The 22760-nt window shown below is 39.9% G+C and overlaps 1 protein-coding gene across 2 annotated transcripts in view; it reads right to left on the bottom strand.

Annotated features, from left to right (window-relative positions):
* NAB1 (NGFI-A binding protein 1) overlaps positions 1–22760 on the bottom strand; it is a 57705-nt gene that overhangs the window by 5860 nt on the left and 29085 nt on the right. For both annotated transcript variants that reach the window (XM_026696892.2, XM_087919788.1), the window contains one exon: positions 10263–10379. In XM_026696892.2, the coding sequence (XP_026552677.2) occupies positions 10263–10379 (117 nt within the window). The remainder of the gene's footprint in view (positions 1–10262; positions 10380–22760) is intronic.

The raw sequence follows: 22760 nt of genomic DNA on the forward strand, positions 1-22760 counted from the left end.
GGTATCTCATAAACTTGTTAAAACAATGCTGTTTTTTTGCCATGCTTTTAACCAGGATTAAATGTTTCTAGCGGTCACTTGCCGTGAATTGGTTGAATGTTAGTTGAATTTCTTTTCTGTTTCTATTCTCCCATTTTTACTGGGGAAGTGAGTTGAGGATTGAGAGAAAGTGACTAGGCCAAAGCCACCCAGCTGGCTTTGTGGTACTGGCACTGACAATTTCCTGGTTTCTAACCCTGTGCTTTAACCACTACATCAAAATGGCTTTACTTTGTTGCGTGTTACTTAAACTCTTCAGATTGGGGCGGGATACAAAACCTGTGAAGTTAAGAAGCAGCCATATGATAACTCTAAGTACATGATATTGCACCAAAAAGATGCTTGTGCAATGAATTTAATAATAATAATCATAGGAAGTGAAACAAATAATAACTGAGCATCTAGAACAGTACAAAAATAACAAAATTTTCTTGTACTGAAGTTTGTTACAAAACCTCCCCCAGCTCCTACAAGTATTTTAAAAAATGCTCATACAGGTAGTCCTCAATTTAAGAGCACAATTGTGCCTAAAATTTATGTTGCTAAGTGAGAAATTTATTAAGTGAGTTTTGCCCCATTTTACAACTTTTCTTGCCACGTTTGTTAAGTGAACCATTGCAGTTGTTGAATGAGTGACATGGATGTTAAGCAAATCTGGTTTCCCCTTTGACTTTGTTTGTCACAAAAGGTGTTTGTGTGACCCGGGACACTATAACCGTCATAAATGTGACTCAGTTGTCAAGCATCCAAAATGTAAATCATATGACTACAGGGATGCTTCAACGATAATAACTGAAAAATGGTCATAAGTCATTTTTTTCAGTGCCGGTGTAACTTCAAACGGTCACTAACCGAACTAAGTCGAGAATTACCTGTACTGTAGTATTAAATAAAAGCATCAGCACATTGGAAGAAACAAGCCAACTAATGGAATAGCATGACCACAGTTGTAACTGAATACTTTGGGTGCAAAATCAAACACATGGGGTGGGTGGGGAAATCAAGCAGTGCGCCACCAAAAGATCAGACTGGAAAACGTGATCAAGATGCTAAGGTCAGATGCAAGCAAGCAGGAACAGATGAAAGAAAAACTGAAGAATAAGAGGACGAAAGATTATCCAATCAAGAAATATCACCTAGAGATAAAATCAAGGGAACTCTGGAAATAATAAAGCAGCAAATAACAGCCATAGCCAAGAAAATCAGCAGATTGCACACTGAAGGCAGAATCTTAAATTTCAGTTGAATCGGAAATGTTTCTACGAATTCAACAACTGTGAGAGTGCAATAAATCAACCAACACCTGACAGAGAAGGAACAATGCAATTCTTTGTGCAGCTGAGCCCAAACAGCTGAGGGACAAGAGATCAGCTCCTAATCAATAAGATGATTCTGTTAAACTTTAATAGAAGGAAGAAGGGGTGGGATTCAACCGGTGTTACTACTAGTTCAGTGATTATGTTTTGCATGCGCATGCACACTTCGTGCACATGTAAAAATCCTTAAGCGGTGTTGCTGAAAAGTGCTGCATGCAAGTGTGCAGCATTTGAAAAGCCACTTTTTTCCTGCTTTTTCAACCTCAGCTGTGCCGCGCAAAGCAGCTGAGGTCGAAAAAGTAGGAAATGAAGGACAGGTACAGCAGCAAACACCGAACTGGTTCGGTGTTTGCTGCTCTTCAGAGCTACTGGTTCTATAGAGCCGGGCAAACGGTAGCATCCCACCTGATTCGACTCCCTGCCACATAACTGGATAATCACATGCTAAGAGGTTAACAGGAGTCAGCAGAAACATCAGAAGTTTTATGCAAAGTTCAATAACACCATGGATCAATGATGATAGACTGGAAGAGGCTAACATTAATAAAGGAAAAAAAAATTAAAGGCTCACTATCACCACTACTGTTTGTAGGTATACTGATTCCTCTGTCAACAATATTGAACAATTCATGACCTGGCTATGAAACATCAAAAACATCCGCTAGGTTACCTCCCCTCCCTTACACAGAAGATCCGAAATTGTATGGAAAAACAGTATCTGAAATGGAATTGCTGCTTAAAATTGTCCAAATATATAGCCAATATACCACAGTGGATTTTGGACTACAGAAAAGTACCACCCTTCCCATCAATAGAAGAAAATGGTGAAAACAGAAGGAATTAGGATGTCTTACGGAAATAACATCAACAGTGTGGATGAAGAAGATCACTACAAATATCTTGGCATTCTTCAAGCTAGCAACTGGGTGACCATGAGAGTTCTAGTGTTGCCTGAGGCATGAAGCCAGCTAGGTGACTTGGAGCTAATCCTTTTCTCTCAGTCCTAGGAAGCAGGCAATGATAAAAACCACCTCTGAAAAACCTTGCTAAGAAAATTGTAGGGACTTGTCTAGGCAGTTGCCAGGAGTTGGCAATGATTTGAAAGCACAAAATAAATTAATAATAACAGCACCACCACAGACTTAACAATTGTTGAAAAGAAAGACAAATCATCTGGATGGTGTATGCTAGAGCATCGAAAGACAGCAGAAGAGAAGAGAAGAGGACTGGATAAAACAACAAAATACAAAGATCTGCAAATAGAATTACTGTGTCAAGAAAAAGCAAAGATAGTATAATAGCAATAGGCACTTTGGCTGTAACTCAACAACATCTGGAGCACCACTTGAACACCACTGGCATTGATAAAATTCTCATCAGTCAATTACAAAAGGCAATTTTACTTGGAACAGCTTACATCCTGGGACAATATCTTTAATATGATTGAACAACCTCTGCCTATCCCAATTCCTTGGGAAGGGCTTGATAAGTGGATAATGCCAAATCCAATCTAAACATCTAGCTGGCTGTGTGACCAAATCATCATGACAAGAACAACAATAATGATGATGTAAAATAAGATGCAACATTAAATCCCACATAAATGACAAATAAAACTGAAGAGATAAAATTCTTGGAAAATTAAATTAATTTGATGGAACTGAAAAGACAACCAGGGAGGAGAGGTCAGAAACTTTTCCTTGGAGATGCCCTAGATTTAATTATGAAAATAATAAAGGCAGAATAAAAATAAAAATAAATAAATAAATAAAATTCCACAACAGAGAAGTCTATACCAGCAGTGCGATCCTAACTGTTCCATTACTGGTTCAGCAATCGTGCACATAACACACATGCACCTAATGCGCGCGCAGCTTTCCCCACACCAGCTGAGGCCTGCAGCGCCAATCAGCTGAGAGAATAAAGAAGAGAAAGGTGCAGGGATGGATGGGAGAGCCAATCCTGCGCCTTTCTCTTCTTTCTCCTCCTCTCAGCTGATGTGAGAGGCTTTTTCTACTACCGGTTTGGCTAAACTGGTCCGAACCGGTAGCATACCACTACTGGTCTATACCAAAAGGAACTTTTCATTGCTAGCACCTGTTCAACCTCACCTACAAAGGCATTTGAAAAAATGCCTTCATGTGATCTGAAGTCATAGCTATGAATGGGAGAAAAAGAATCCTTCAAACACAAAGCTCTAAAGAGGACTGAGGAGCAGTAAGACAAGTTGTCCGCAATAGCTTTCTGGAGTATCACACACAGTAGTTCTTGCAAGTAGAAATGACCAAGGCATGCATTTTTGAGGCAAACTGCTTATTAATTAGGGAATCGTGGACCTGTCAAAGGTGCTAAAAAGTGATTTAATCCCCAGAAGCCATTTAAAACCAATGAGCAAGCATCCCACCAAATAACAAGACCCTTAGGTCTTCAAACTTGGCAAGTTTAAGACTTGTGGACTTCAACTCCCAGAATTCTTGAGCTAACATGACTAGAAGAGGGATTCTGGGAGTTGAAGTCCACAAGTCTTAAAGCTGTCAAGTTTGAAGACTCTGCTTTAGGGTATTGTGCACATGTGCGTGCATGCATGCATACACTTTCAAGTCAATTTTGACTCTTGGCAACCGCCTTTCAGTTTTCTTGGCATTATTTTTCAGAAGTGGTTTGCTATTGCATCGTTTCTAGGGCTGAGACAAAGTGAATGGCCCAAAGTCACCAGGCTGACTCTCTGTGCCTAAGACAGAACTAAAACTCATGGTTTCTGGCCTGCTGCCTTATAACAACTACAACAAACTGGCTCTTTTGGGGGAAAATTATGAAAGCCAAAATCCAAAATATATTGAAGAGATCAGGTAATCCAATGAAAATAGTTAATTGTTCTCAATTAATGTTGACTATTCTCTCAGAACTGATCAGATTGTCCCTTTGTCCCTCCTAAAAGCATTCCCCTCTCTCTTTTTAAAGTACCATAAAACCTGAGTAGATACTGCTTAGACATACTATAAGGTAACCTTTATGTTGTCATTTTTTTTTAACCATGAGGCACATTGGCACACTTTAAAAATGAAATTCTGGTGCCTGCTCTCAAAATGCACACATACAAACATCCTGATGGGGTATATCCATCCTTACACTTCTGAAAATCCATCAATAAGCATCATTATTTTTCTTAATAGAATATGCCACATTAGCATAATAGTCTGTACTGATTCTAAAGCACCTGAGGTTTATCTAAATGTAGTTTTGTTTCTAAAAATATGGCCAGTATAATTCATGACATAATTTTTATGTTCTTTAAATAATTATTTTAATCAGATGCTATTACTGCTCTTGAAATATTCTCTCTCTGTGTACATATACACATGATAATTTCAAAAGGATCATTGGATTTTAATAATTTATGTTTAAAATTCACCACCACCACCATAGGAAAAATGTCAACACTTCACTCATGCTTTATTTCTGGATACAGTACTAACCACTTTAAAAGAAAAAAGAAAAAAAAACCCCAACAATCTGTCATTCTGAAAAGTGTAGGATGACAGTTTACTTGTGAACAATAATAAAGCACAAAATTTGGCCAAATAAAGAAACGGGCCTTATGGACTACAAGGAAAATATAATTAAGAGGGCACAGAACCTGTTAGAATATAGTCTAAATGAACAGAGCTGAGAGAATATATGTTCTAAATAGTGTTATTTTTAATTACAGGAACAGTTCATCAGTTTGAAAAGAAAACAACCGATGTGTGTTTATTTAAATGAAACATACAATGGAAGGAAAATGGATAGAAAACAAATACACAGTAATGGGATGAAAAAAAAAAAATCCAGTTTCTAACCACAACCACATTAAACGTAACAAGCTAAATCAACACATCCCTGGCACCATGGAGTTTTTGCAATTCTGCTTGTAGCATTAAATGTGGAACTCCTTGCCCGAGATATTTTATTGCGTTCTAAAGATAGAAAGCAGCAGCTCTTGAATTGCTCCCTGCCAGATGCTGTGAACAATTCTAATAAGACTTTGTGAGTGCTATCCTTCATGAGATTTGGAAATTGTAAACCCATATATCTAGAAGGCAACAGCTTTGTTCCTGATTTGAAAATGTGAAAAATGTATGTTTAAACTAAAGAGTCAGGAGTACTCTGATTTCATGACAGCATTTGTATAACTCTGGATATGTTAGATGTATATTCCTTATCAAAATGTGTTAGAAATATATCTGTAATACAAACTCTTCTGTAATGGACACTGATACTATTTAATGTAAACATTCCTTAAATCGTTGTATTCTATACCAGTGTGTAAACCATCTTCACTGTCGCTGCTCACTTTATGTAAAAGGACAAAGTATACAAAACGGGATTAAACAGGGACAGAAACTGAATTTTTAATAAGAATTTGTTAGGATAATCTGTTTCCAGTTCATTAGTAATAAATAAATTAAAATAAAAGGAATAAATAAAGTAGGGATAGGAAAAATATTGCTACTTTTAATCTTTGGTGTTGGGGAAGACTCCTGAGAATACCGCAGGGCAGCTAAGAAAGCAAGTCATGGATTATTGAACAAACAACCCAGAATTCGCACTGGTGGCACAAACAACCAGGCTCAAATTATCCTACTCTGAAGACCCAGCTCTCTGGAAAAGGCTCTAATACTGGCAAAGAAAGAGAAGAAGAGGACAACCAGCAGAAAAGTGGATGGACCCAATTATAGTGGCACCACTGAAAGACCAAGTTAGGGACAGATTGTCATGGAGAAAATCTATCTATGTGGTTGCTAGGAGTCAAAAAAAACCCTGAAGGCAAATAATCAATCAAAATAGGATACAACAGCAAACTTCCTCTAATCTGCTTGTTCTACTGAATTCAGCCTCTCTCTCTAACATCCTCCTCTGCCTACAATGCAGGAAAGTCAAGCTTTAACAACATGGCCTGTGAGTTGAAACATCCACATTCGGTCAAAATCTCTCAAACTGCATGCAGCCTGAAAGACTCTAAGTTCATTGCAGCTACCGGCACTGTCATGTCCATGTCCATGTCCATATATTTAGGCAACAGCACAGTAATTTGCTGTTATCTTTTCCAGGAATTTTATTTTTCCTTCAAATTGTCAATTAGCTTTCAGCCATCCCCCAAAATAGGAGACCATTCTAGTACAAACCAAGTCCAATCCTACTTAGCTTTTCAATATCAGGTTGGCTAAATGCCATCACATAGCTAGTTATTAAAGAGTGCAATGGCGAGTTATTTATTTCTTGTTTCCATCCATTTCTACTTACTCCATAGCAGGGGTGACAAACTGGCGGCCTGCGGGCCAGATGTGTCATGTGGAGACCATGCCTATCCCAGTTCCGTGCATGGGAAAAGAGTTGCAAAATGTCACATGATGGCAACGTGATGCGGCGAGTTTGTTGCCTGTGCTCTATAGGGTTCCAGATTATTTAACCAGTGTACCTTTTGAGGGCCATGGAATGCAATGTTTCAAATCATTGTGTTTTCATGGGCCTTTTTTTTCCCAGATAAGAAGATTAAGAGCTACCATGTAATTTTCTTTTCCTGCTTAGGTTGTTTTAATTGTTTAATTATTTTACATGCCACCAAGAATAAAAAAACTGGAGTGGCATATGCATATTATAAATAAGCAAATACACCAAGGATAGCACTAGACCCCTTTCCCAATTTTTCCCACTTAAACAATACATGTAATGAGGACAGTATATCAGAAATAGGTTGGACATATGATCATCCCCACAATTAAATTGCAACTGAATCACCTGAGATTGTTAGATTTGAATGGCTGAAGGAATATGGAGCAGTAGTGCAAAGAAAAACCATGAAACACTGTAATCATTTGATATTAAACCAGAGAGGTCAGCTGGACCTGTAAACGTCTTGTTTTACATTTCAAAACTCTAGAAAGGAGCTGCAGCAGAATCAGTTCTTTCTCTTTCAAAGTATTTTCATTGGACTGAATACATGTAACAAAGAAAGCAAAAGCAAATTTCTCTAATATGTAACACACTTACTTGGATTGCACTTATTTAATGTTTTGTATTTCTGAGAAATCAAGGCTGGAATACACTCAAAAACTGAATAGGGTATAAGTGGACAGGGCAGGGGGGTTTAATAAATTAATGTATGAATAAAAAAAATATGCTTCAACAAGGTGCAGAAAAGTAGTATGAAAGGTTTAAGCAATTCAACCACACTCTTATTTGATACCATTTGCCCTTCAAATCACAGCTAAATAAATGCATCTAATCCACTTTGTCATCAAATGAGGAAAAGAAAAATGAAAGCCAGGACTTTATAAATGCAAACAAACTTCAAAGTGTTATTAATGCATAATTTATGTGAAGTTTTATCCATTTTTCATTTAACTTTTTTCTAATCCTGTTACAGTCAGCTGGTACAAATAGTTTGTCACAACATTTGGAGATGGTGGTGTTGACAAATTAAGGTGATAAAAAGAGAAAGTAATTCTGCAGGCAGAAAAACAGCTAAAGAGATGTCCCCAAATTAGAAGGCTGGATCTCAAAAGTGTATGTCTCTGATCTTCTCCAGCTCCCTCCCATCTGGAGTTGCTAGGAAGGTTATTTTCAGCAGCACTGATTTTCAGAGAATCCCCAAAGCTTCAAATTAACTATTTTCCCACCTATGTTTCATTGCAGCTTCATACCTGATTAATCAGAAGAAAACAGAGACTTCTTGTGGTATTTGGTAGCCAAGGAACCTAGCTAGTAGGAAGGATTATCCTACTATTGCAGGGTTGTTTACTTGTTTTATGTCTGATCACTTTACATCACCCCTGACTTTACTGAAGCCTTATGCTCCTGCCCCACCCCAAGCCTGGGGGGCTCATGAAGCTGGAAGTGAAGAAGCAGGTGGAAAATTAATGGTACCAGTTTCTATACAGGACAGGAAGCAAAGAGTTGGGGAGTCCATGGTTTCAGCTTTCATAGAATAACAGAGTTGGAAGGGACCTTGGAGGTGATCTAGTCCAACCCCCTGCTCAAGCTGGAGAGTCTATTCCAATTATTAGCCTCTACCTAGGATTGAACTCACAGCCTCCTGATTGTGAGGCCAGAGCTCCACCTTGGTGTTAAATCACTGGGACAGGGAGAACATCTGGCACCTGGGAATTTGGTCCATTTCCCAACTCTGAATTCCTTAAGTAACGATGAATTTAAATCTCTGCAAGAATTTGTAGGGATCGTTTCTGGTTTAGAATTATGGAATCACAGGGTGGGATCTTGGAGGTCTTCCAGTCCAACCCCCAGCCCATGGCAGAATTTACAGAAAGAGTTTGATTTTAAAGCACATAAATTGCACTTTCAGTTTTTTGCAAAGCATGTGCTATGGAAATTGACAATGCTGGACAGGAATTACAAGGTTTTGACATGACACAGTTTTGAAGTAGAGCTTCTGTGGGCGTCAGAACTCCAGAATTCCAGAAGCTTTTTTCCTCAAGTTACTCACTCTTCTATAAAGATGCCAGCAAGTAAATTATTTTTATTTAATAAGTTTATATTTAATGGTATTCTGCAATCGTGATTATGAGTAGTCTTCTGTTAACAACAGTAATTGGGACTGCCAATCCTATCACTAAGTGACACAGTAATAAAACATGACATCAAGTGGCCATGCCAACTTCTGACAGCAGTTCCAGTTGTGGTGGTTAGGTCCAGCATTGCATGATTGCCATTTGCAATCTCCTGCTGGTTTCCTCATTGACTTACTTGTTGAAGCCAGTAGTGAAGGTCACAAAGCATGACCATGTGACTATGGGACATTGTGACCACTATAATTGTGAACTGGTTGCTAAATGCTTGAATTGTGATCACATTACCACAGGAATGTTACAATAGCTGCAATTTCAAGGACCAACCACAAATCTCCTCATTCAGTGCCATCATAACTTCAAATGGTCATTGAATAAATGGTCATTAACCGAAGATTACCTGTATTTTTTTTTCTTCTTGATCTCACTGCAAACTTTTTCATCATGACAAGAAAAAGCTAATGAGCCAGTCCTCACTTGCGCATAACTTAACTTAACAATGAAAACTTTGAATAGAATAGAATAACAGAGTTGGAAGGGACCTTGCAGGTCTTCTAGTCCAACCCTCTGCTTAGGCAGGAAACCCTATACCAGTGATGGCAAACCTTTTTGTTGTGGTGTACCAAAAGTGCACACGTGCCAGCACCCACAATGCAATGTGCCCCCCCAGCTGATTTTCGGCCCATTTGAGGCAGTTTTCGCCCGCCCGGAGGCTCAAGAGAAGCCTCTGCAGCCTCAGGAGGCTGAAAACAGGCCCATTTCAGCACTTCAGGTATTTCCGAAAGGGTCATTTTTCGCCCTCCCGAGGCTCCAGAGGTTTCCCTCGAGCCTCCAGGAGGGTGAAAATGGCCTCAAAATCAGCTGGGAGGCATGCCCATGCATAGGTAAGTTTGGCTGGGCCTGCGTGACTGCACAAATGGCTCTGTGTGCCACCTGAGGCACACATGCCATAGGTTTGCCATCACGGTCCTATACCATTTCAGACAAATGGTTGTCCAATCTCTTCTTAAAAACCTCCAGTGTTGGAGAATTCACAACTTCTGGAGGAAAGTTGTTCCATTGATTAATTGTTCTGTCAGGAAATTTCTCCTTGGTTCTAAGTTGCTTCTCTCCTTGATTAATTTCCAGCCATTGCTTCTTGTCCTGCCCTCAGGTGCTTTGGAGAATAGCTTGACTCCCTTTTCTTTGTGGCAGCCCCTGAGATATTGGAACACTGCTATCATATCACCCCTAGTCCTTCTTTTCATCAAACTAGACATACCCAGTTCTTTGGGCTCAATTGCAATTGTAAGTCTGCCAGACTACCTGTAATCAGACTCCCCATGGCACATCATTTGTTTACCTGCGAACCAAGTGCTGCTAGCTCTTCACACTTCCCTTTTGACAATGCTTGCTGTAGTTTAACTGGGTCTTCTTGATAAAAACTCTGGATGGCATCTTGGAAATCAGGAAATCCAACCTATCAACATGGAAGATGGAGAAAAGAAGCATTTAGTACAGCAGAAGTTTTCTACTTGTAACATAGAAAAAAATGAGTTACCTATATTAGCTCTAGAATATAATTCTTTATTGGCCAAAGGTGATTGGACACCCAAGGAATTTGTCTCTGGTGAATAAGCTCTCAGTGCACATACAAGCAATAAGTGATAAATCATGACCATGGTCACCATAAAAATACATTCATCATAAATCATAAGATACAGTACTTAGTGACAGTCATAGGATATTAAATAAGCAATCAACATAAATCATACTAGGATACTAAGTAAAACAATATGAATCATAAGATACAAGCAACAAAGTTATAGTCATAAGAAGATAAGGAGATAGGTAATAGGAAAGATGAGAATAATAATAGAATACAGCCTTACTAGATAGTTTTGACAGTGTTGGGGAAATAGTTGTTTAGCAGACTGATGGCATGAGGGGAAAAACTGTCCTTGTGTCTAGTTGTTCTAGTGTGCAATGCCCTATACAGTGTCATTTTGAGGGTGGAAGTTGAAACAGTTTATATCCAGGATATCTACTTAATAAAAAAGAAATACCTCTTCAATCAATACTGAAAATGGCGGGGAATGGCCAAGGAACTGGACAAACTGAGCTTTCTCATAGTTAAAGTATTCTGAAAAATCCAAATGATTTTAAGCATGATTTTAAAAGATTCAGTTTAGAGATACAGTTCTAATGACTCTAAAAATGACATTTAGAGACACAGTTCTAGTGACTCTAAAAAGGATAACTTCACAAATTATTGATTATTTTCAGAGAACCTAAGATCATCTTAGTTATAAAGTTTACAAGATGGAGGGAGCAGAGAGGGAGGAGGAGGAGGAGGAGGAGGAGGAGAGAAAAGGCCTATGACTGGCAAAACAGGTAATCCTCTTACAACAGCACTGAAAAAAAGTGACTTATGACCAGTTTTTACATTTACAAACATTGTAGCCTCCCCACGGTCATATAGTCAAAATTCAAATGCTTGGCAATTGACTCATATTTACGATGGTTGCTGTGTCGCAGAGTCACGGGATTCCCTTTCGGGAGCTTCTGACAAGCAAAGTCAATGGGGAAGCCAGATTTACGTAACAACAGTTTGATTAACAACTACAGTGGTTCTCTTAACGACCGTGGCAAGCACCTATACAGTATATTTATTCAGGTATAAGCCCCATTATATTAACTATGTGTTAACTGCTATGCTAGGCTCTAATTATATGCACACAGTAACTCATATCCTGGATTGCACTTATTTAATGTTTTTTATTTCTGGAGAAATCAAGGCTGGAATACACTCAAAAAATGAATAGGGTATAAATGGGCAGGGCTTAGAGAAAGCCTCACTTAGCAACAGAAACTTTGGGCTCAATTGTAGTCATAAGTCAAGGACTACCTATAACCAACGAGTTATTGCAAAGGTTAAAAAATAAGACGATGTCTTCTATTTCTTCTTAATCCTTTTGAGAGGCACACAATAGTTATTCAGATATACTTTTATCCCTGAGCAATGCAGAAAGAGAGGAGCAACATTCTGAAAACACCAAGGAAGCTACAAAAGATGAAACAAGCATGTCAATTAAGCTAAAAGCAAGAGTAAATGAACTAAAATCCTTCTTCAGGGCTATAACTAGACTAGTAAGAGCCGGGGGGAGAGGGGACAACCCTGTGGCTTCATTCTACCAGCCAAGCAACCTTTCAAAAATGGATCTGATTGTTGGAATTTCAAGAAGGACCTTGAAGCAGCTATAATGAGCCTCTTCAAACAGACAGCATCTACAACTCTCAAGTGAATACTATGCTGATTATCTCTTGTAGTGCTGCACTTGTGGTGAGGATGTCATTGACACCAACTGGTATAACATGCAATATGTTCTCAGCTAGGAGAAGTGCAGTCATTCCATCTTTGGAGACAAGTCAGCGTAAATATAAAAATATAATATCTATGAAGAAGGATTGGTCTATAGGATGAACTGAAACCTTGAAAGAAACCACAGATGGCCAAGAGCCTGGAGACAATGAAACAAAAAAGGGTCCAAACCAAACAATGCATAGAGCAACTGGTAGGAGCAGGAGATGGGCTTGTGAAGAAAAACAGCCAAGTGCTTTGGGAAGGAGGTGTAAACTGGCAAAGAGAAGGTCTACTTTGGAGGGACAAGAGCAAAAATAAAAATAAAAAATTGCTAGAACTAAAAATAGACAACATTCCTACAATACCTTTAAAATGGTGCAGAAGAGAAATTAGGCTGTATTCTACTCTTACTGAATCCAGTTCAAAAACCTTGTAACAAAAGCAATGTTTCAAACACTGACCCCAACCGCTCCAGCCTAAAAGGAGCTATTGTGCATTTTGCACATTGATCTAAACTAATCACATCCAAAAATAGGTTTCCAATTTGGTTCTTTTGTGTAAATTTACTTTTGTTCATTCATAAAGGTCACTGCAATTTTCCTTCTTAATTAAATGAAGGATGATTAAATAAACATAAAAAAACCCATAGCTTTAATATTAGATTATTACAAGCATCGTTCTAAAATGTGGACCATATGGAAATCCTGCTCTCAAGTATTTTTTTAAACTTTTTAGGTCATAATTTATCTGTACGCTTTTGTTTTCAACTGTAAATTGTTCTGCTCAAAATATCAAACCATTCAAAGCGGAAGTTTTTCTGAATGCTATGTCTTTTTGCCTTTCTGTTTCCAATTGCTCCACTCCAACAATAGTGACCATGCACAACAAATGTCTAATTGCACTAAGTTATAAATATGGTTTGTTTGTTTTGGACAGTGTATGCGTGCATCACAATTTAAGACCTGCCCACTTTGTTCAACAAAAAATTGAGGGTGTTATGTATGAATGTAGGTAATCTATAATTCCTGATGAACTTCATCCTTCAAGAAATATGTGAAACTAGAGAAGTGCAGCAATTAATAATCATGGCTGATTGATTGAAGAAAACTATTGCAACTATTAGCTGTAGCATCGTATCTGCTCTCTTGGCTGCCTTGGGATCAGACACAAATGCTTCTTCAGAAATAAAATTGAGGCAGGCCTAGCTTCAAGTAGAAGCTATTTATTAGGCTTTTTGCTGCACAGCACCTTCTTCTTGTGATGCTAATTAAAACAAACAAAATCATTTTAAAAAAACATGAAGTCAAGAGAGCCTCCACGAACCAACCATTATTCTTTTCTCCTTGTTGGTGCTTATGGTCTGGCCTGTGAAAACAGGCACACATGCCATACTTCCTTCCAACTTGGCTGCTCTAACAGCAATTTCTTAGAGCAGATGTTCTCAATACCACAGGCGCTTTTCTTCCCCCTCCACTAACCCTGCTCCTACTATATACACACCAGACTGCAGGGCTTCTGGATTGTTCCAAAAAAAAAAAAATTTTCAGGGAGCAAAAGAAATCCCACACTCTCCCTTTGCAACCTCGCTTGACAGTGGCGTGGGCGGGCTCATACCTTCTTTCTTCCTTTCTCTCCCACTCTATCTAAGGCTGACATTCATGCTGAACTTCTCTCCTGCTCTCCCACCCCACTTTTCCATTTCCCTGTAGGCCTCTTATTCCCACTGAGTTTTTCAGCCATTGAACTTTGCATCAGATTCCCCCACCACCACCACAGCTAGCTGTTTTCACAATGCCTTTGTACCTCTAGTCCATAGGAGGGCAAGCATGCCAAAGTCCCCACCCCCTCAAAGCATGCTCTCTCTCTCTCTCTCACACACACACACACACACACACACACACACACACACACACACACCTTTCCACTTCTTCCCAGCTGCCAACGCTAAATTTGGAAAGGAAACCTCTACCCACACAGCACATACACAAAAATATAAAGCGGATCACAAGTAACCCTGCTTTCACTGCTCGGCCAATAACTCCCTCTGCTTTCTCTTCATGTCTCCACCCCAACAGCCTGCACGCAGGTGAGGACGTTGTGGGAGCTATTCCCTATTCAAGTGTGGCAAGAATAGGGGACACCTCCAAAAGACAAGCTGCCCTCCCTACCTCCTTGAGAAAGTAGCTGCTTGGAGGAAAAGGGACAGCTTTTGTGTGGAATGCAAGCCCCCACAGTGACTCCCACTCACTGAGTCCAACTCTCCTTCCTTGCATTCCTGCACCCACCCACTCTGCTCCCAGGGATTGTTGTTTTACTAGATTCGCACCCCCCTCTTCTCTCCCTGCCTGCCTTCCTCCTACGGCCCACCTCCTTAACCACCCTTCCAACCACCAACCAAAAAGGGAGGCATCACAAGCAGGAAGGAGGAGGGCCTTTCAGGAGTAATTGGACATAATTGGTGACCTCCCACTGCATTTATTGAGCCTTTGCCAGGTTTATGGCTGAAGCGAAGCATTGGGAGGTTTGCCTACACAGTTCTGTAGGCACCTCACTCTTGAATTTTGTGTGTTTGTGTGTGTGTAGTTTATTACAGTGAAAAATAATTTCGCATTGTGCCTCAGGCATTCGTTTCCAACAGGTATTAAAATGCCCCGGCAAGATCAAAACAGCAACGTTTTACACCCACCAATATGGAAGAGCAGAATCAGAAATGGTGAGAGCCTAGATTCCAAGTTTCACACTCCTTACCTAATGAAAAGATTTCCTGCAGGCAGAGAGAAAAATAGCTCAGCACATATCAAGCAGCTTTTTACGCTTCCTAGAACATAAAGACACCTGCCACAGAATGGTACATTTCCCCCTTGAAAAGGCTGAAATGTCAAGTTACCGGTCCTCAGTGAGAAATGTGTCCTTTTTCTTTGCTAAGTTCTCCTTTAAAAAAGAAAATAAGCCACTTGGTTTTAACCACTGCTGCTCTATCAGGAGGAGGAAAATAAAAGCTACAGTGAACGTAGACTTTAAACATCTTCATGTTAGACAGCTATGCTTAAGAGTATGGAATAAATATAAAACTGGTTTTGCCCAAAAACGCTTTGTGACTTTCAGTGCAAAAAGTCTTTGATGAATATAAATGGATAATTTACCATGATGTACTATCATTTTCTCAGCAGGATTGTAAAACGGAATCAGGAAGATCTGATAATAGAAGAATGCCAATCGTTTTCTAATTCAGAAAGGTTTAACATGTATAACAAACTTTACAGTATTAAACAAAGTAAGATTGAGTTTGAAATAGAATTATGTATTAATGATAATCATGTTGTTGCTAAATTGTATGCTTTTTTTTGAAATATGGGATAGAAGAAGTGAACAAATGTACAATAAAATCTTTGGCTATAATGTACAAATGGTTCAATGGGAAAATGTGCTTGGAAGGACTGAAATATTGGTATTTCTCAGCAGAAAATCTGTCTAGAAAATATAAAAATATTTCACATCTTTGCTGGAAATGAAAACAATATGAAGGGACATTTTACCACGTTTGGTGTACATGCAAAACAGCTTAAAATTGGATACAAATACATACATTAATCCAGACTATTTTGAAGGTTAAAGTACAACTGAAACCAGAGATTTTTCTCTTGGGACTATTGTAGAAAAAAGTCAGGGGACTTTGTTTTTATATATGATAATGGTAACAAGACTGATGTATGCATGAATGAAGAAAGGTCCAACAATACTCACAATGGAGAAATAATTAGTCAAGATGACAGAACTTGTAGAGATGGCTAAATTAATCGATATTTATGTCTGGCTGGAAAACCCATGAAGACTTTTTGAATAAAACAGAAAAAATGCACTCATGATTTGTCTTTGTGATGATTAGAAAAAATAATGAATAGAAAAAGTGAGCTTTTTTTGCAAGCATAGAGTAATTGTATTATATTTGCTGCAGAAGAAATCAGAAGCGTCTTACTATTTCTTTTGGTTCTCTCATCCTGCATTTTCTTTTTTCTTTCTTCCTTTGTTTCTTTCTGTGCTTCTTTTATTCTTTATTAGTTTGTGTTAATTTTTATGTTCCTTGTAAAGCTTTTAATAAAATTTATATTAAAAATAGTAGAAGAAATGGGAATTGTGCATCAGAACCACACTTAAAAGGAACTCCTTTATGGGTAAGATGAATCCATGATGTTCTCAGTGCAGCAAAAAGAGGAATAGATTTACTATTAAAAATGGCACAGCCCAAGAAGTCCTTTGTAGTGTATGGGTGAAAAGTCCTTCCCAATGAAAACTGGATCCATCTGAATTTCTTTCAAGAAAAGATTATATCCCAAATAGACCAATATGGGCAGGTATAAGGCATATTTCTTCAGCTTAGCCTAGAGAGTGTAGTCGCAAAGGCACACAAGGAGTGCCCAAACTTGTTTACTGCAGAGATCAGCTTAGAATTAATGAGAAATAATAAAGTTTCATAAATTTCATTAATTCCTGATCTGAATAACATCACCATATATCCAAACATTTCTTTCCAAAGCCACCCAATATATAATGAAATCCAATATACTATACATGCCCTTCCTTGTATGAATCAGATTGTAATATTCCTTGAGATTTAATTAGCTAAATATGCATGCCTTCTGCAGCATCATTGCAAGAGCTCAGAAACCAGAGATAGATTCCTAATTAGGACAGTAATAATGAACTACTTTTCTCTTTAAAAAAAAGACAAGACAGAAACACTGGTCAGAGACAAAGAGAGAAATTTACGGAAGTCTCCATGTCTCCTTCTCCAAAACACAATACATCACTTGTACGCTACCCAGAATTACCTTGTAGGGGAGATGGGCAACATAAAAAATTAATAAAAAGATCATATGATTTTGCATCCAAGGAAGGATTCATATTTTACTGCAGTGTGATAAATAAGGCCCTATAGCTGGGAGGTTTGCTTGTCAATTCAAATATTGTATTATCCCAAGAGTAACAGAATATGAAGCCTAGTCCACTCCCAAGACTAAATGACAAAGAAAAGCTAAATACATTTCTTGGTTTCCCAACAAATTGCTAATGGTAAGAAAGAAAGATTCAGAGTAGTCTCAAATCCAAAGAGGAGTTTGGATGAGGTAAGAGAAGGAAACATGTCTGATTATCTTAGGAGATGCAGTGAAAGGTGTGAGATTCTAGTTGGACCTGCAGTTGTATTTTCAAGCCTACCTTGATCTGTAGAATAACAGGAATTATTAAATGTTGACCTGAGAATTGGGATAGCTGGGGTCCATTTAATTTCTGGGTGTCTTTAAACCCCTGGAAGCTGGGACAATCTTTTTTGTCAATTTGCCAAATCTGAAGCATATCTGAAGCACATTACTTACAAAATGTCCCTTTTTCTACCAGCTCCACTCGGTAGATTGGATCCAGGATCTCAACTCCTCAGGAAGCTAAAACGACTTGTTAAATCTTATTGTGTTATACACCTCCTCCTTATTATACTCAATATTATCTGTCTGTTTTGGATTGAAGATATGTTTCACCTGCCACTCCCCATTGCTTTGGTACAAAACTTATCTCCATCAAGATTATGTTCCTTACTTTCTGCACTTCCCCAGAAGTATGCCATTTAATTTATACTTCAGAAAAGGAACTTCCTGGTCCAGAAATCTGTGGATAATCAGCTTCAGGAGACACAAGCTAAGAATCACATGAGGCTGCTCAAACAGAGGTAGTATCAGAATAGCTGGAGTAGTCATGTGCTGTCCAGGTAGTATATAGTTAATTGGGAATTGGGATAGTTAATTGGGAATTGGGAGCTGTCCCCTTAAGGGAATGCCTCATGGTAAATGTAGTTAATGCATCATGGGAAATGTAGTTCATGTCATGTGGTCACATCTGTAATCCTGATTGGTCACAGAATTGACCCTTGGTTGGGTTGGGGGATGCCTTTGTTTTCTTTTCTTGCTTGGCCCCCAGCAGCATTGTGCTGCTTCGTTCCATCATTATGGGATGAAGATAACTGCACTTTTACACTATGAGGTCAACTACGCAAAGATTGGACATTAGATGGATCTCGACATACCCGTGAGTTATACTTTGAGAATGCCTTGTGACCCAATAAAGAAACTTTGTATGGAAGCCTTTGTAGAGTTTGCCTGACTGTATTTATATTCAGCCAGCAATTAAAAGACAGGGCAGTAAAATGCAGTTAAATCGGAACTCCCACAGTGAAAGTATAGTGAAAATCTGATATCCTAGGAAAGTAAAGAAGGATTTAAACCCTGAATTCACTCTCTCCCTCTCCCTCTCTTTCTGAGCAACTAAAGTTAAAAGGCACGTTTGAATTACCAGGGAGGGGCCAGAAATCCCCCAGTCGCAAGAGATAAACAAGTAGCTTCCTATCTGGTTCTATTTGCATCTTTCGGGTGCTGCCTCAGAGACTGTTTTGCAAACAAGAAAGAGAATTTGAGCAAGAAACCGTGTTATTTTCTGGCTCTTCATTCACTGAAACAAAGATTGATTCCCCTCTGTACATCGGGAGGAGAGACACAGTCATAAAGAGGCCCAGTTCTACCAGAGTTTATGATGGTGGTCTCCAGGCAACAGAATCATAAATACTTTTTAGGACAGTAGTCACCAAACAGTGGACCGCGGCCCACTGCTGGGCCATGAGAAAATTTTGGAAGGCCGCAGAGGAATGTCCCCCCAAAGCACCCCCCCAAAGCCCACCCACCCGCTGGCTCCCACCCTTCGACTGAGCGCAAACCTGCAAAAAGCAACACAGCCCTCACTGGGCAGGATGAGGTAACGGTGCTACTGCAGCAAGAAGGGGCTGGTGGCATAGGCGGGCTGAAGCAGCAATGAAAATGGCCAGAAGGTACAGGAATGCCATGCTACTTGCATTTGCGCGGCACTCCCGCACTTTCCAGTTTGTCTCTCCTGGTCTGGGCTCTTCCTTGATGGCACGGGCTGTAGGGATGGCCCAGGACAAGAAAAGTACTGGCTGGTGGTGGTGGGAGTGGGCGGAGTGGGCAAGTCTGCATTCACCATCAAGTTCTGAGGTCCAGAATGGGGCGTTGGCATCCGTTTCCTCGTTCCTCTCGGCGCTCTGCTCTGCTGCCCCTCCCCCACGGCCCCAGCCACCACTGCTCATGGAAAGCATCGCTGCTCATGGAAAGCATAGGAAAAGGGAGCAGAAACATAGCTCTTGCTGGGGCGAAAGAGCTGAGATCGAGGAAGGCACAGGCAAAAGACGGAAACTGCTGTCTTTGAAAAGCACTGCTTTCTGTTACCTGTGCGTTCCAATCTCTGCTCTTTCACCCCAGCGAGAGCTATTTCTGCTTGCTTGCTTTTCCTTGGGGGGGTGGGGGGGGGGCACAGCAGAGATGACAGGGCTGCTCTTCCCCCTCAGTAAGCCAGGCCTGGAGGAACGTGAAGAATTGCGAGTGAGCGCCGGAGAAAGGCATGTTGGAAAAGCCAACACACATTTCCAGGGCGCTCTCCTCTGTCCCGAAGTAAGATTGAGTGGGGGGAAGGGTAGGAGGGAAGGAGAAGCCTGGCTGGCTTTCCTTTGGCATGGGGTGGGGGGAAGAGACCAAATGCCCAGACCAAAAGAGCGCTGAGGAAGACGGGCTTCTAATAACCAGCCTGTTTGTGCAGGCGAGAACTCGAGCATTTCTGGACTCGACACCCCCCCTTCAGCCTCTACACAGGGAGGGATCCTTCTCTGCTTGGAAGAGACAGGAGAAACCTGGAGCTTAGCCTCGGGGAGTCCTCTTCTTGTGTGGAGGCTGAAGGGCGGGTGTCGCCTGGTTATTAGGAGCCCGTTGGTGATTCCAGTCCGGCCCTCCTTCCCTCCCCCAACTCCAGGCAGCCACACCTGGCAAAGGAGGGAGAGGTTTCCTTTGAGGTGGGGGAGATATGACTCTGCTTTTCTTCCATTTGAGGGGGAGCCGGTTCCTCCCCATACAGATCTTCCCAGCCTCCAGGCACCATGTGGCTTCTTAAATCCTCCCTCTTCCCCCCACAAGGATGGGAGGCCCCTCCTTTCCCTTCACTCTGTCCCACAGTTATGATTAAGCATTTACGATTGTGTTATAATTAAATAAACATTTATCTATATGTGTGTGTGTGTGTGTGTGTGTAAACTTTTTAATATTAAATTAATTTTTAATATAAAAAATAAAAATTTATATTAAATATATTATCTTTTTTTAAAAAAATTCATATTAGTGGTACTCGGGATTTAAAATTATGAGTTTGGTGGTCCTCGAGATCAAAAAGGTTGGCGACCCCTGCTTTAGGATGAATCATCTCCATAGAAACGGGTCATAAACCCTCCCTAAAGAGGGAATCTAAATACAGCCTGTCATTTTTCTTTGCTCAGAAAGCTGAAGAAACATTTCTCTTTGCTGGAATTGAAAGGGAGAAATCTCCTGAGCATAGTTTGCTCAAAACACTGACTATTCCTCATAGGAGATTCCTAAATTCAGCAACCAACCCCCTTGCAATGCAGTAAAAGGGTCCTAAGATTCCTAAATTCAGCAACCCCCTTGCAACGCAGCCCAAGGTTCCTAAATTCAGCTACCCACTTGCAGCTCCACCTTGTGGTCAAGTAGTGAATTTCACAGGAATTTCCTAAATTCAGCTACCCGCTTGCAGCACCACTTTGTGGTCAAGTAGTGAATTTCAATGGAGTCTCCTAAATTCAGCAACCCCCTTGCAACATAACCCAAGGGTCGAGTACTGAATTGCAATGCATTCAAGGGGCCAACCTGTGTACTGCACCTGCGTCTTCCAGACCTTGCAACGCACCCTCTAGTGGCCAACCACAGAATTTCAACGGAGTCTCCCAAATTCAGCAGCTCCCTTGCAACGTAACCCAAAAGTCGAGTAAATTTCACCGGAGTCTCCTAAATTCAGCTACCCACTCGCAGCGCACCCTAGTGGAAAAAAGGGGAATTGCACAAAAAACAACTAAATTTTCCAAAATTGAGGCCTAATCCCCAAAATCTTGAACTCAGTGATAGGAGTGGGGAGCAGAACAAAGATGTTCAATGAGGCTTCTTACCAAGCAAGGAGTAACTAACCTAAAGAAAGTTAACTTGTTCAAACTGTTTTAAGAGGCAACCTTAACCCACACTTCTCTGTTAGAAACAACTATATGATCTTTGGTTCTGGCATATCATTCTTGTGAATTTTGTTTACAAACCCTGAAATTCTGATTGGGTGACAATCTTGACTTGGTTCTTTGAAATTCGGACAGGATTTTGACTTCATGTCTGCCTATTCTTGTTGAAAGCAAAGCTACCCAGGGAAGCTTTCTTTCCCAAAGATTGTTTTGATTTATACATTTATTTCCCTGTCTGTCACTTATCTACTCAGTCTTGAGTAAATTGGTATTCTCACTTTGCAACTGGTGTGTATGTGGGGTTTGCAACAGGACAGGGAAGGTTTAACCTGGCACTGATGCACAGTGGCCAAATTCTTAATATAAACACAGGTTTTGTGAACACTGATTTAACTTTTCTCCAACAGATATGTAGGCTCAACTTTTGATGAGGAGGCAACTGAAAAGTGCAATGATATTTCTGGTACCTTCCCTTCCCACCCATATTTTGGTACAATTTTTCCACCAATATCTGAGCAGACCTGAAATCAAAATCTCTCGGAAACCTGACAATCTAATTTGTTTCATATTTCATCTGATGTCCTGTTTTAAATTGAACTGAATGCCACAATCATTATGGAAATCCATTTTCCTCAATAGGCATTTATTGCTGAAACCCAACATTTGTTTTGCAAATTGTAGTTCATGTAACTACAGGGATACTGCAAATGGCTGTAAAGATGAGGCAATTGCCAGGCATCAAAAATGCGATTAATGGTATGTATGTTGCAACTATCGTATTGACAAAAAGGGTGGTAAGGAGCTCTGGAGAAGTCTCTTGTAACTTTGAACACTTGTTAAGCAACCAGTTGTAAGTTGAACACTACCAGTATTTATTCTATCTGGCCTGAGAATTAAGTGATTCCTGCCTTACCAGTTTCAATCCTTATTGTGCTGTCCCAGCCAGTCTATGGGAATTGGATATTTACTTAGGAATTATGAGCTGTCCCCTTAAGGGAATGCATCATGGTAAATGTAGTTAAAAGTATCCTGGGAAATGTAGTTCATGTCACGTAATCCCGATTGGTCACTAATTTGACCCTTGATGGGTTGGGAGAGTTTTCCTCACTTTTGCCTGAATTCCCTAACTCATGGCAGCTGCTTTCTATCACTACAAGATGGGTTAGGAAATAACCATCTTTTACCTACAAGGCAGATATACAAAAGATTGGTTATTAAAGAAGAACTTCGTCACAAATGTGAGTTATGAGGATACCTGATGAACTAATAAATGTACTTTGTTATGGACATCTTATTGAGTTTATCTATCTGCATCTGCACAGCTTACAAATCCACCACTGTGCAGAAGACAGAAAACTTATATTAATAAATTTAGC

This window comes from Pseudonaja textilis, chromosome 1, assembly GCF_049901715.1.
Source record: "Pseudonaja textilis isolate UNSWEBS1 chromosome 1, rPseTex1.2, whole genome shotgun sequence".
Taxonomy (NCBI): Eukaryota; Metazoa; Chordata; class Lepidosauria; order Squamata; family Elapidae; genus Pseudonaja; species Pseudonaja textilis.